Here is a 14,713-nt window from a genome sequence, read left to right as displayed (position 1 = left end):
CCACCCCTAGTACAGAATGGGTTATGGAACATGCCAATGGTCAGAAGCATTTTGGTGACATTAAGGATATAACAGATACTCTGCCTGAAAGGGTTAAGGCTAGTGGGATGAAACATTTGTTTTGATGTACAGTACTGTGCTGCAGGAAGGAGAGTGCTCACCTCAAGTGCTGTCTGGTTGAAAAGAGTGATGAACTGAGCAGTCAGCAACACCACCACTTCCTCCTTCAGGAACTCTGAAAAGGTACCCGACAGAAGACAACGCAAGCAGTCAGACATGGCAACCTGGGCCCAAGTGATGCAGAGGTGCATGTGACATTGGATACTAGTGAAGGTTTAATAGAATGCTTCTATTCCCCATAAAAGTAAGTCTGCTAACCAAATGTGGTAGCAATTGGCAAGGCAATTGGGCGGGAAAAAAGACAAAGCACAACATTATCTGGCATTACACTGACATTTTTTACTGCCACCTTTGTCACCTTGCCATTTAGTTGCTTCAACAAGTGTCTATTAAATGACAATAAAGAAGTTTTGAAGTTTCAAGTCTACTGCTAGGACCTACAGTACAGTACGTACTCCTATAGTATTTCCACATCTCAGACAGGGTCCACCCAAAACACCTCCTCTCACTTGACAAAGGGAAAAAACCTGAGTTTAACATTTGGTCCAACAATAGTGGTAATTATACTATTTGGTCAGTGTGTATCATTTCGTTAATTCCACTCAATACAGTGCAAATATTAAAAGATGTAGAGTTGAAATTGCACTGGTCATCTGCAGAATTTGACATTGTCTTGTGACTCCACTGTTAGAGTCAGTTGACTCTCCACAGTGTTGTAAATACTCTATCTAGATCTCACTCTGAAATATTGACACACCATTATTTTACTGCGCATCTCATCAGTGGCGGAATAATTGTGCGTAGTTGGGCAAAACACTCAAAAGCATGGTTGCTAATCAGTTAGCAAGTGACTAGGTTGCCAATGGGAAATTGCATTGCAGCCAAGTAAGTTGCTAACTTGGCAATGGCACTATCGATAAACACACCCCTGGGCCCAGTACAGGGACAAATCCTGTGCTTGCCCTGCCTGTAACTCTGCCCCTGCTTCTCATGCAGCCACTCCCTCACCTCTGCTGGCGCTCAATATCTTCAGAGGGCTGTGTGTATGTGTATGTGTGTGCGTGTGCGTGTGCGTGTGCGTGTGTGTGTGTGTGTGCGCTCCCCCTCACCTCTGCTGGCGCTCAGCAACTTCAGAGGGCTGCGTTTCCCCGGGTCCTCTCCGTGCTCGGGGGATCCAGGCGGCTCTGGGTGGTGCAGGCTGCCGTTGGCCACGGGCCTGCTGGGCTCACTGGGCAGCGTGCCGTAGGTGCCCAGGGATTCCTGGGTGCCCACCAGAGGCTTGTCCTCTTCGTCCCCGATCAGCACGTCATCGTCATTGTCATCACCCTTCCCATCCTCTTCCCCCTCCTCCCCATCCCCATCCCCATCCCTCTCCGTCTCCACGACGACGGCCCTTGCTTCGCTGTGATTGGTCATTTCCTGTTGAGGGGGGATGTCCCAGTACATCACCATCACGGCAACTTGCAGCAGGAGCCACATGAAGCACATGAAGAGCTGTGGAGAGAGAGAGAAACACATGTGCGCACACGCGCGCGCGCACACACACACACACACACACACACACACACACACACACACACACACACACACACACACACACACACACACACACACACGCACACACGCACACACGCACACATGCACATGCGCACGCACACACAAATCAAGTAAAGTCAACTCAGTTTTTATTGTCACTTTCTTCATATGCACAGGCCGTACAAGGAAAATCAAATTACGTTTCTTTCTCAATACCATGCCAGGACATAGACATACACAGGACTGACATTAGCAGCAACAACAAGCAGCACTAGTGTACTGCATTGTAGGTTGCAGGGCCAAGGCAGTTCTTATTATTGGAGGGCTTGTTACAAAGGTCACACCTAATCACCCCCAATTAAACTCAATGGTTCATAAAAATCATCATATAAAGTACTGCAGGTCAACTGTCCAGTGACTCAAGTCTTGAAGTCTTACCCCTGGTGATGTGTACTTGTTGACTACAAAGGGGCCCAGCTGGAAATCAAAGAGCCGCAGGAAGAGGTTAAAGGCTGGGCCTGAAGAAGAGGAAAATGTGCCATTTATTATTATTATAACTAAATGGAAGCAAACAGGTCAGAAGAGTAAAAACAGGCTATAATGTTATAACTAGGAGACAATAATGGAGACAAACAGAAGGTTTGCAAGGTTGCACTTGAAAAAGGACGAAGGTCCGAAACGTCCTGCAAATAAATCACTGGGAGCATTAACAGTGTTGTGGACTTCTGTCATTTATTTCAGTTACTCTATTTTGTCCAGCACCTGTACCACTGATGTGCGCGCATTCTCCACCTTAATGGAGACAAACAAGTCAGAAATGCCCAACAAAGGAATGCCACTGACCGATATGAGTGATAGAAGCGACGGCATACGTCCGTTAAAAGCAGAATGCAAGCAAATTTCCAATATTCCAATGGATTGTGGCGGCTGTCACCGAACCGCATCATAGCTCATTTTGCTGAAGTCCAACTACAAACTAGGGATGCAAATTATCGATTAATTCATTAATCATTAGTTGATAGTCATATCGATCGACTTACGATTAATTGATAAGCAGCGTTTTCCCAACGAAATCTCAATGTTTCTCGGAAAAAAAATACTAAATCTACAAATTTTAATTAAAAAATGAGATAAAATACTACATTTAGATTAATTTTATTTCAATTCTTTAATCCAAAGGTGATTTAGATATTCCCACTATTCACAACCCTCTTCACACACACACTCTTCACATGCCCATTTAACCTGGGTCTCTTGTCAGTTAAATTGTTGATTAATTGCGATGATTGTTTTTTAATCAATTAATGCATTGATCGATTAAAGTCGATTAATCGATTAATCGTTTGCATCCCTACTACAAACTATTGCTCAAGTTGCTCACATCGCATCTAGTTGCCCAAATCGCTTTGGTCTCTTCTGTGGCCAGCGACTCAATACAAAGTAAATTACTTCCATCGCTGGAGTCGCTCAAGTCGCTCAAGTCACGTCTGGCTATTGGTGCCATAAGTCAGCTCCCTCATGAAAGGATTTGAGAAATTCGTCTTCATCTAATCTGTACCAATGACGTATGACAGGAGATTCACTCCATGACATTAAAATCACCACCCATGATATGTGTGAAGGACAGGAGAAGTCAACAGCGTAACCCATTGCATGACTCGTGTGTAATTATGCACTCTCTAAGGAACCCATTCGTTCTTTTGCGTCATAAATCTCATTCATTCCATAATTTGAACGTCATCTAATACTAATGCTGTCCCCAAGATTTAAGTGTCCTGAAGCTTCACAAACGAACACACTAAGTTGATTTATGATCATTCTACAATAATAATGCAAGAAAGATGCTGCCTGAAGCTACAGCTGTCAACGATTTAACATAATGAACAAACAATATTTATCTACATCTACCAGGGTTGTTCAGTTCAACATGGTACAGTAAGAAACACAGTTACACAGTTGTTTGCTGCCAAGTTCAGTCAGTTTTAACAGACAGCGGTTGTTGACATATATATATATATATATATATATATATATATATATATATATATATTGGACCAAGATTTGATAGCTATGTGGTACAGTGTGGAGGTGTGTTTACTTGCATGCACTATGCCAGTAACTGATGCAGTGATGGTTGCCTGTTTGATAACCGATCTTGACTGCAGATCGTGAGGGATGGCCAAAGGTATGGTGATGGTTATTAAGTAAGGGTTAACGTTCGGCGAGAAGGTCACTACCGTGGAATAGCAGCACGACAGAGAGAATCTTTAGACCCCGACGCGGAGCGGAGAAGTGCTGCTATTCCACAAAGCGACCGACTCGCCGAAAGTTAACCCGCTTATTATATGGATATACTTAAATGATTCACACATGGCGGGGACATTTCTTTAGGCCTATTTAATGTTAAGATTGTTGCTGCGCAAAACAAAACAGTGCCGTTGTGAAACACCGCTAGGCAACCGCTAGGTAGCCAGGACAACAGGTGTTGTCTATCACAGCAGCTGATTAGAGTCTTGTTGAAAAGTCGCTTTAGCAGTGAAAAGTCTTGTTGCCATTGACAGCGGTCTGTTATAGACCAACCCGTCCGTTATCGAAAATTATTATATGGTTGTGACGTCATCTGTCGAATGCTCCATTCATTTCAACGGGGCTCCCCAACGTTCGGACGTCTGTTATTTTTCGATAACGGACGGGTTGGTCTATAACAGACCGCTGTCAATGGCAACAAGACTTTTCACTGCTAAAGCGACTTTTCAACAAGACTCTAATCAGCTGCTGTGATAGACAGCACCCGTTGTCCTACCGCTGTCAATGGCAACAAGACGTTCACTGCTAAAGCCACTGGCTTGTATACAAGTCAGTGGCTAAAGCGAATGTTTCATATCACTCCGCAGGGGGTCCGGTCTTTTGTCACTCTAATCAGCTGCTGTGATAGACAACACCTGTGTCCTGGCTAGCCTACCTAGCTGTTGCCTAGCGGTGCATGTTCCACAACGGCACTGTTTTGTTTTGCGCAGCAACAATCTTAACATTAAATAGGTCTAAAGAAATGTCCCCGCATGTGTGAATCATTTAAGTATATCCATATAATAAGCGGGTTAACTTTCGTGTGTGTGTGTGTGTGTGTGTGTGTGTGTGTGTGTGTGTGTGTGTGTGTGTGTGTGCGTGTGTGTGTGTGTGCGTGTTCGTGCGATTAGTGGGAGAGAGAGAGAGAGAGAGAGAGAGAGAGAGAGAGAGAGAGAGAGAGAGAGAGAGAGAGAGAGAGAGAGAGAGAGTGTGTGTGTACCCACCGATCAGCAGGCCAGCTTGACGGCAGGCCATGACGGCGGCGAACACAGTGGAACGGTCTTCAGGAGCCGTGCTACGCGTCAGGAAGCCAAAGATGGAGGACCCAGCACCCGTACCAATACCTGCACGGGAACAAATCACGTCATCACACTTCGCGTGTACCAGCACTTACCATGGGTAATTTTTTGCTCACCACACCCATAGCAATACCTGCACAAGAACAAATCACGTCTTCACACTCGTACTGATACATAAATGGGTACTAATTTGCTCACCACACCCATACCAAAACTCGAATGGGCACATATCATGTCACATCATGACACCCGTACCAATACTTATATGGGAACAAAATATATTATGACATTGGAACACAAAATACATTTTCATGCCCACACCATAACTATAGGAACAGAGCACGAATCTATAACCCCACACAAACTTAATATGAAGAGTTCAGATGCATAACCATAATATAAAAACGATTATAAAAATCTGTAAAATGTAACTTTTATATTGCATTTTCACCAAGTAATTACGATTAATAAACCAATTAAATGTTATTATCAAGTACAGTTTTGCATCTGAACTTCACATTGTTCTTATGTTCTATTCGATTTTATGTACAAACCCCAACTCCGATGAAGTTGGGACGTTTGGTAAACAGTGAATAAAATCAAAATGCTATCATTTTCAAAACATTCAATCTATTCATTAGATGGAGAATAGTGAAAAGACAACATATTAAGTGTTAAAACCGAGAAAAATATTGTTTTGGGGGACATATGTACTCATTTCTAATTTGATAAATCCAACACGTCTCAAAAGAGTTGGGACGGGGATCAGTGAAATTTAGTAAACATCCAAATAAGATAAAACAACACAGAAGAACATTTCAAAATGAATTGTACTGACGGACAATATAGGTCTCCAGGTATAAGATCATCACAGAGAGGCTGAGTCACTCAGAATTAAAGATGCAAAGGGAATAATTACCATAGTTATTGCATACATTTTTGAATTCCCTTTGATTTACCACGATTGAGTGTATATAAGACATATTTTTGTTAATAAAATCATTGTATAGGTTCATGACATCATGAAATATATATTGGCTGTAGTCTCACTCTAATTCCTGGAGTGCTAGAGCTATTGAAAATTGACCATATTAAGAATGCTTAATGCATGAAAATGACACATAGTCTAGGCAGGATTTCTGAAAAGGTGCTTATTTAAGGTCCTGAAGGCAAATCATGTTAATTTTCGGCATACAACTGACTTAGGGGTATTCAAGGGTGCTGAATCCAAATCTGCCGTATGCCGGACGCAAAAATGTACCGAAATGCCTCAAAACGGGCAAAATCCAATATGGCTGCCGCCACCGTGTTAAAATCCTGCAATCACTTTTCTTTTGGACTAAATAAGGTATGAATTTGAAAATAGCACTTATTTTTATGTTTTCAGACATAGGGAAAGCCATTATGTCATCATATTTAAGCTCAGATTGGAAGAAAATGCTTATGTCATTGGCTGGCAGCCATTTTAAAAGGAGAGAGCCTCATATTGTCAACGATTTTTAACATTTTTACTAATCTTTCAAGATCCACAGAAAAAAATGCTCTTTGTCTCTGTGAACACAAATACTACAGAAAACTGCACTGAACTGTCTACTTTCACCTGAAAAAAGAAGTTTGTGTCTACCTTTTTCCATTCTTTAGTTATGGGCAGTAGAACATGGGATGACACCACAAAAAAGCACAGATTTTTGACCCCAAAATACTGCACTTCTCACTGCCCATAGTTTTTAAGCACCCTTCAAACCCTCTGAAAATGTTGCACATCACACATGAACACCATCAAAGACAATATGTGCTTAAAGCAAAAATATGGGCAGAGAGAAGTGCAGTATTTTGGGGTCAAAAATCTGTGTTTTTTTGTGGTGTCATCCCATGTTCTACTGCCCATAACTAAAGAATGGAAAAAGGTAGACACAAACTTCTTTTTTCAGGTGAAAGTAGACAGTTCGGTGTAGTTTTCTGTAGTATTTGTGCTCACAGAGACAAAGAACATTTTTTTCTGTGAATCTTGAAAGATTAGTAAAAATGTTAAAAATCGCTGACAATATGAGGCTCTCTGCTTTTAAAATGGCTGCCAGCCAATGACATAAGCATTTTCTTCCAATCTGAGCTTAACTCTGATGACATAATGGCTTTCCCCATGTCTGAAAACATAAAAATAAGTGCTATTTTCAAATTCATACCTTATTTAGTCCAAAAGAAAAGTGATTGCAGGATTTTAACACGGTGGCGGCGGCCATATTGGATTTTGCCCGTTTGAGGCATTTCGGTACATTTTTGTGTCCGGCATACGGCAGATTTGGATTCAGCACCCTTGAATACCCCTAAATCAGTTGTATGCCGAAAATTAACATGATTTGCCTTCAGGTGTCAACTTTTTGGAAAAATGACCCTGACTAACAGGGGTTTAACATTCTCCTAAGCACCTGAGCTCACTTGAAATAGACCCAGAAGACATGGGAAACTGTCCTTTGCTTACAGAAGTCAGCAGAAGATGTAGAAGTCCATTCTTTTTGACAATAATAGAGCATTGCACATCCTGTGCTACAGTGAAAATGGACCATCCAACTTGTGTTAGTGCTAACTTCAAAAGTCAGCCTCCATGATGGCATGCGGATGCAGTAGTGCATTGGTTAAGATGTTCTCACTCATCTGTAGAGTTAAATACAGTGCTGAATGGTATAAATGGGTTTTAAACAGCATGAAAAGCCACTCATGCATTATATTTTGAAGGGAGATCTTCGATTACTGCCACATAGTAAGGTCAAATTGCATTCTCTACTATGTTTTAACAGTTTGGCTCCATCATAAGGACCAGCATGTGATAAAATGGTGGGTTTTTGGTCAAGACCTGTCACACTGTAAGCACTACAGAAAGGAAAACATTGCAAAACATGACAAGGAATACACCCACCATTTAAGCTGGTGAAATCATGTCCAAGATAGGAATTAACACTGTTTTTATATAAAATCATCTCATCGGTTAATGTATTTAACTGTTAAGTGTTGTCTTTTGTTTTGTTTTTAGTCTTCCTCGACATTTGCTGCCATTTATTGTCCCCGTCCCAACTCTTTTGAGACGTGTTGGATTTCTCAAATTAGAAATGAGTACATATGTCCCCCAAAACAATATTTTTTCTCGGTTTTAACACTTAATATGTTGTCTTTTCACTATTCTCCATCTAAAGAATAGATTGAGTGTTTTGAAAATGATAGCATTTTGATTGTATTCACTGTTTACCAAACGTCCCAACTTCATCGGAGTTGGGGTTAGTAACTGTATGGCACATTGATTTTAAAGCACATTGGTTGTTTTTATGTAATTGCAAAGCACATGGAACTGCATTTACAGTATGTACGAAATGCACTATAAAAATATAATCACATTACATTCTATTAAATTACATTAACTTACATGGGAACAGAGCATATCCCCACACTTGATCAAGAACTACCTCAGGACAGAACACATCATCCCACCCAAACTCAGCGACTGTGCACACACACAGAAGTGAAGTTCATGTACCTGTATGTAGCCTACTGCACACGCCCACCCACTTAACTACATCAGCACATAACAGAGAACTAGGAAATACAGTGTCAGTATTGCAAAATATTGCGAAATCTACTGTGGCAACGAGACCAGCACAGTACCTGCGATCAGACGACTGGCCAAAAGCAACCATTTGGAGTAGCCCATGAAGTACATGAAATTACCTGAGGAGAGAGAGAGAGAGAGAGAGAGAGAGAGAGAGAGAGAGAGAGAGAGAGTCACCAATATTGTAACGATCAAAGATTAACTTGTTATTTAGGGCTCTCAGTACGTCATCGCAATGTCGTTATGATGTAGTTGAGTGTTTTCAGTGAACAGTGAGTGCCAGCAGGCCCATCTGCACAAAAAGGTTACAGATATTTGTCCCCCAAAGTATCTGTCTGTCCATTATCTGTAAGCCTTCACTGTTCTCTTATTTGTTGCCGTGAATTACATAGTCATTACTGCGTACAGAATACAATAACCATTTGTATAACTACTAGTGTAATTATGCTTAACACTTCCACTGGCTTCGCTACTACCGCCACAACACTTCTCTGGGTAAAATTGACTTTGTTTGTTTTTCCTCACCCTCCTTACCCCTTGTCATATTTTGTACTTCAAACTCTGTGGTGGGTCTGCTAAGAAATAAAGTAAAATTGCATGGGAACAGTAGCCCAGTAGCCTATTTACCGGTAAGTACACATAAGCTACTGAATACATGCGGAGAGAGTGTAAGAGTATTTGCCAAGGGCCAGTCACCATTGTCATAGCCTGCGTGTCCAAGTTACCAAACACAAAAGCTTGCCGTCATAGTCATAAGCCATTAATTAATTACAACTGACTTGTCTCTGGGGAACTTTCCATTGAACAATTGATTTTTACATAAAATAATTGTAGCATGTGTGATCTTAGCAATATCTTATTTTATTGTGTAATGGGTATCTCGTGCTAAATTATCTGTTTTCTTCTCATGATTAGTCATATATCATGATTGTCTTTGCTTATGTATAAAACCCATACAGTATTTTGCCTGTAGCATAGAACAAAGCGCATCAATGCAAGGAGATTACAGATAGTGCAGCATACAGAAGTTAATTATGCCTAAAATAGTATTTGACCATCAGTGAACCTGTTTAGGTTAGACCTGAAATGTTTGCCCTCCAATTCTCTGCGAGGCCAATATTATTGCAATTCTCTTTAATTCCGCCTTTGTGTTCGATCTCCACCCCCTTGCATAGTCCCAACAACAGAAATGTGTCACTGTAGAATTGGGTCTCTATACGCAGCATCCCTCAGCTGGCAGGTTAGGCTACAGTGGGACAAACATCACTAGAAAGTAGAGGCTGGAGCACACTGCAGTTTAGTTCTTGAGACTTTATCATGTGCAAACATCCGACGTTTGCACATAATTAAGTTTAAAAACTAAGCTGCAATGTGATCCAGCCTCTCCTTTAGAAATGTGTGTTTTTGTCATTTCAACATAAATGATATCCATGAACCTGCAACAGAAGGGTATACTGGTTTTATGTCTCTGCCTTTTACTGTATACTGTAGAACAGTATCCTCTTTGTGAAACTTGCAAAAACTGTATGAATACAGTTTACTGTATGAATACATCAAATCATAATATTCAATTGCTCTTAGACTCATGCATGGCGTACAAAAGGAGGACAATGCATCAGATGGAGGACAATTATTATACAACTAAGTCCCACAAGAATTTACCATCAATAAAACAATAAATGGAACCAAATTCAAGGAAATGCCATAATATAATTTCTAATCTGCTCCAAAAGTGGGGTCAATCCAGTTCTGCCTAATTGAATTCCCAAGCTGCTAACTGTACCAATGGTTGGTTCCCACTACACTCACCAATGATCTCGAAGAGGTTGGCGAACAGGATGATCCTCTTGGTGGTGCGCGTCCGGTCCGACCACAGGCCAAACAGCGGCCCGGAGAGAAGGCCGCTGAGGCTGAATGCTGATAGGCCGAGACCCAGGAAGTAGGGCGCCGCCCCCAGGGTCTGCAGGTACCTCCATATGGTGGGCAAGATCACCGCTGAGGGGTAAACAAACAGGGATGAGTTTCTCAAAAACACTTTAGTCGTAGTCAAGCCTTAGTAGCACCTAAGTATGAGGTGCCCCCTTGTCAATGTATGAGGAATAGGTCTGGCTCTGGCAACATCATTAAAAGTTTATACATTCACTACTTTTCCTCGCACATGCAGTGTGCAAGCAATTTATCTGCATGTGTGAGAGAAAGTACAGTATGAATATTCAAAACTCAAAGTGATCTGATACATACGCCTTTTCCTGATTTACATATTACCTAATGAGTGTCTCAAACTTGGGCCACGACTTGGGCTTACATTCTAGCAAGATTACGTGTTTTTGGGAAATTCATCTCAAGTTAGGAAAAGGCAATCAATTAATTTGGTTATTACTACATTACAAACATACTGTAGTGTGTCTTTACTGTGGTGTATCTGAATAGACCCAAGCGTATTGTAGTCACAAAAAGCCCTTCATAGGGATACGTGAGTTTTGACGAGCTGCTTATGACTGCATAGGCTACCCTACCTCCCCTACAATGAACGGGCCTGCGTGCCATGTCAAGAGAGAGGGTGACTCATGAGTGAACAAACAAGTCAGAAGTGTCCTTCATTAGAGATTTCACTCTGGAGTCGCTAAAAACAGCCAGAGATAAAGCAGTGAAAGAAGCTTTAAGGAGCCCTGGTATATCCTAGCGTAGCTACCATGACGCCTGCCATGGCAATGTTCCATGGGGATAAGTGACACATTACTTCACCAGCTGACTTATTAGCCTGCATGGCCAAACAGAGGACTAACCCTAATGGGAGACTGTTTCTTGGGGCAAAGGTGTTTACAGGGAGCATTCTTTCCTGACTTGTAGAACCTGTTTAATAGTCATGTTCAATGAGCAAGTGACAAAACACTAGGCTACACATTTCAGTAGCCTATGGAAACTATTGCAAAGACAATGTTACTGAAGATACCAGACCTATGTTATTCATTTACTTGTTCTGCTATCCATTATAGGGCCTACCCTCAATCAAAAATGCATAATTGCCTCCTTGTCTCATGGGCCTTAGGCTTAGGCCTAATGGCATTCCACAAGTGAATTTCAATAGGCCTACATCTATCGTATTGTAATTCCACATTTTCTATGAATTCAGTTAATTTTGCCATAGGCCTTCCTACTTTATTCACAAGGGCTTACCGTATTCAATTCCACTGAAGAGAAAGATTAATCCAATAGTAAAAAAGGTAAGCTTCCTCTTCCGCCGATAGTCCATCTTGCTATTTCAACCAGAAGACCAATCAATCTATGGAAACTCTATTTTAATCTACAATCGATGGTGATTTCTGACATTAATCGCCATTTTAGCACTGCTCCTTCTGGAAAGAGGATGGACGGACATGGCTTAATCCATGGGATAGCGCATCCAATTAGCGGCCACTGATGACAGCCTTCTTCTACAGCAGGGGGTGTCCTCTCCCAACTTCACCATGTGTAAAATTCATTGGAGAGATAAGATTAGTATCTACGAATCATTCCGATATAGAAAATGCCCGAAACACACAATGACAACAGACCATGCGCAGCTTTACGCAGACTATCATCTGCAAATGCAGTCTGCACTATGGAACGTAAACGACACCAAAAACAAAACTTGTCATCGTGCCAGTTTTACACTAAGGTCCCTGTCCACATATTTGTCTGAATGAATCGTATCACAGCCTGTTGCGAAACTGAATGAAAAGATCCACAAACATTTCACGGAGACGATTGTGGAACGCGGTGTCCGCCGCCAAGGAAGACAGACGCGCAACAACAAATCCAAATCCCGTCGGTGAATCACTTCCGGTGCTCACGTTCCACACCGGCTGGGTTGTTTGTCCATCTTTCGTGTGCCACAAACTCGCATGCAAAATAGTTTTGGATACTTTTAAATGCGGCAACATAAACGTACTAGTAAAACGTTTCAAGTAGCCATACTAATGTCAGTGGCGAGTGCGCAAGAGGAGCTGATGACTGACGCGTCCTGTGATTCTCATTACAGCTATCTCCTGCGTGCGCCACACACACTGTCCCATTCTACTGCCCAGTAATCAGATTTCTGTCTGCTGACACGAGCCACCCCCCCCCCTCTCTCTCTCTCATTTGTTGGGCAGTGAAAGGCTGAGAGGAGACACAAGGACAGAAGAGGAAACAAATTATGCCAATGCAGTCATGAGAAAGCAGAGTTGCAACACTTTTGTCTATAGCTCAAAGCAGTTCAGTTTAAAGGGACAGTTTGGTCAATTTCAACATGCAGTTGTATTGCTCACGCTACCCTTGACTTGTCAGTACCTGGTGATGCCACATTTTTCGGCTCAGCCCTTTCCGAGATATGAGCAATTCTAATGGGGGCAGCGTTTGTTTACATTTTTAAAAAATGAAACATAGGCCAACTCCAAATATTTTCCCAAAAGGTACTGCTGTTTGCTAGTTGTCTGCTGATGTTTTATAACCTTTCGGATGTTTTTGGGAATAAATAAAAATGTTTTTTTGAAATGTAAACAAAGAGCTGCCCCCATTACAATGACCAGGATCTCGGAAACGGCTGAAGAAGAAAAAAAAAAAAATCTCAGGCACTGACAAGTCCAGGGTAGTGTGAGCATTACAACTGCATGTTGAAATTGACCAAACTGTCCCTTTAAGAAGTCAGCTCAGTTTAGGAAGAATATGCAAGACTTCAAAACCATTTGAAGAGGGGATAGTATTAGCCTTACTGTGCACTAAGGCACATTCTTGTATTCCATTATTTCAATGGAAAATGGAAGTAATTGCCCAATAGTGCTCACGACATTGCAAAATATGTCATTGTTTTATGAATACCTTTCTGTGTTGACTCTCCCTATCTGTGTGTGTGTGTGTGTGTGTGTGTGTGTGTGTGTGTGTGTGTGTGTGTGTGTGTGTGTGTGTGTGTGTGTGTGTGTGTGTGTGTGTGTGTGTGTGTAGTCGTCATATTTGGAGAAGGAGGTGTTGTTTGTACCCTTAAAACTGCTATTTTGAGACCCACATTGGATTGTGACTTAGCATCATTGTATCTGTAACATTTATGTCCATTTGTACATAAATAAAGTAGTTAAAGTGTGTGTGTGTGTGTGTGTGTGTGTGCACGTGCGTGCGTGCATGCGTGCATGCGTGCATGCATATTAGAGTGACCATCTCCGTGACAGTAAAAAGGAGGACATATTTTTGGGCAGGGGTCTGGAAAAATTGTGTTTCTTAGATGCAATTTCATCAATTAGGCATCCAGCTTAATGTTGTGCAGGACTGAACAGACAGACAGTCCGTCCTAAAGACAGACGTCTCGCCAGCCTAGTGTGTGTGTGTGTGGGGGGGGGGGGGGGGGGGGGGCATGTGAGACTTTGGGCTGAATGTATATAAGAGTGAGCAAGTGAGCTATATATTTTTAATATGTGTAACGACGTGTGTAATGTCTTGTATGTAGCCTAATGTCTTCTATATGTATATGTGACTGGACACCTTAATTTCCCCTTGGGATTAATAATGATACTCTACTCTACTCTAATACAGAGTAGCCCTAGGCCTACACAGCATCCCTGAGGAGATGGGCTTGCCCTCTGTTGCAGTGGGAGTAGGTTACACTGACAGTAGGCCCAGAAGCTCAGGTTTTCACATGATCAACAACATCTAAGTTCAGTAGGCTGATTTGCTGACACAATATAGCCTACAGTAGCCCAAGGCCTAATATAGACCACTTTATGTGCAGATTTTGATTGAAGGGAATACGAAAGTGTAGTGAAAGCTCGAGAAACTCCCTCTGCTGTGAACATGTGGCACAGCACTCTACAGCCTAGGCCAGGGGTTCCCAAACTTAACCATGACAAGGTCCCCCAGATACCATGTAGATTCCAGCCAAGTCCCCCCTGCCATGGGCCGTGACACGCTTTTTTTTTCTGTGCACCCGATTTCACAACCCAAAGTTGGTGCATTCCTAAACCCATATTATTATACTACATTATACTACATTATACTACTGAATGTATACTAGCCTACATTGTAAAGAAGATTGCTTAGCTTATTTTTTATTTACCGGTATGTTGGCTTCTTAGGCTATTCAATT

At 41.8% G+C, this 14,713-nt stretch overlaps 1 protein-coding gene across 1 annotated transcript in view; it reads right to left on the bottom strand.

Annotated features, from left to right (window-relative positions):
* LOC134451455 (uncharacterized) overlaps nt 1-12,665 on the bottom strand; it is a 28,412-nt gene extending 15,747 nt beyond the window's left edge. Inside the window, exons 1-7 of the mRNA XM_063201937.1 lie at nt 11,797-12,665; nt 10,429-10,614; nt 8,676-8,738; nt 4,947-5,066; nt 2,095-2,174; nt 1,230-1,614; nt 162-235 (exon numbers count right to left, since the gene is read on the bottom strand). Of these exons, the coding sequence (XP_063058007.1) occupies nt 162-235; nt 1,230-1,614; nt 2,095-2,174; nt 4,947-5,066; nt 8,676-8,738; nt 10,429-10,614; nt 11,797-11,872 (984 nt within the window). The 5' untranslated portion in view covers nt 11,873-12,665. The remainder of the gene's footprint in view (nt 1-161; nt 236-1,229; nt 1,615-2,094; nt 2,175-4,946; nt 5,067-8,675; nt 8,739-10,428; nt 10,615-11,796) is intronic.
* Nucleotides 12,666-14,713: the final 2,048 nt, after the last annotated feature.

The sequence above is a fragment of the Engraulis encrasicolus genome, chromosome 6, assembly GCF_034702125.1.
Source record: "Engraulis encrasicolus isolate BLACKSEA-1 chromosome 6, IST_EnEncr_1.0, whole genome shotgun sequence".
Classification (NCBI taxonomy): Eukaryota; Metazoa; Chordata; class Actinopteri; order Clupeiformes; family Engraulidae; genus Engraulis; species Engraulis encrasicolus.
This window is presented reverse-complemented; position numbering and strand designations above follow the sequence as displayed.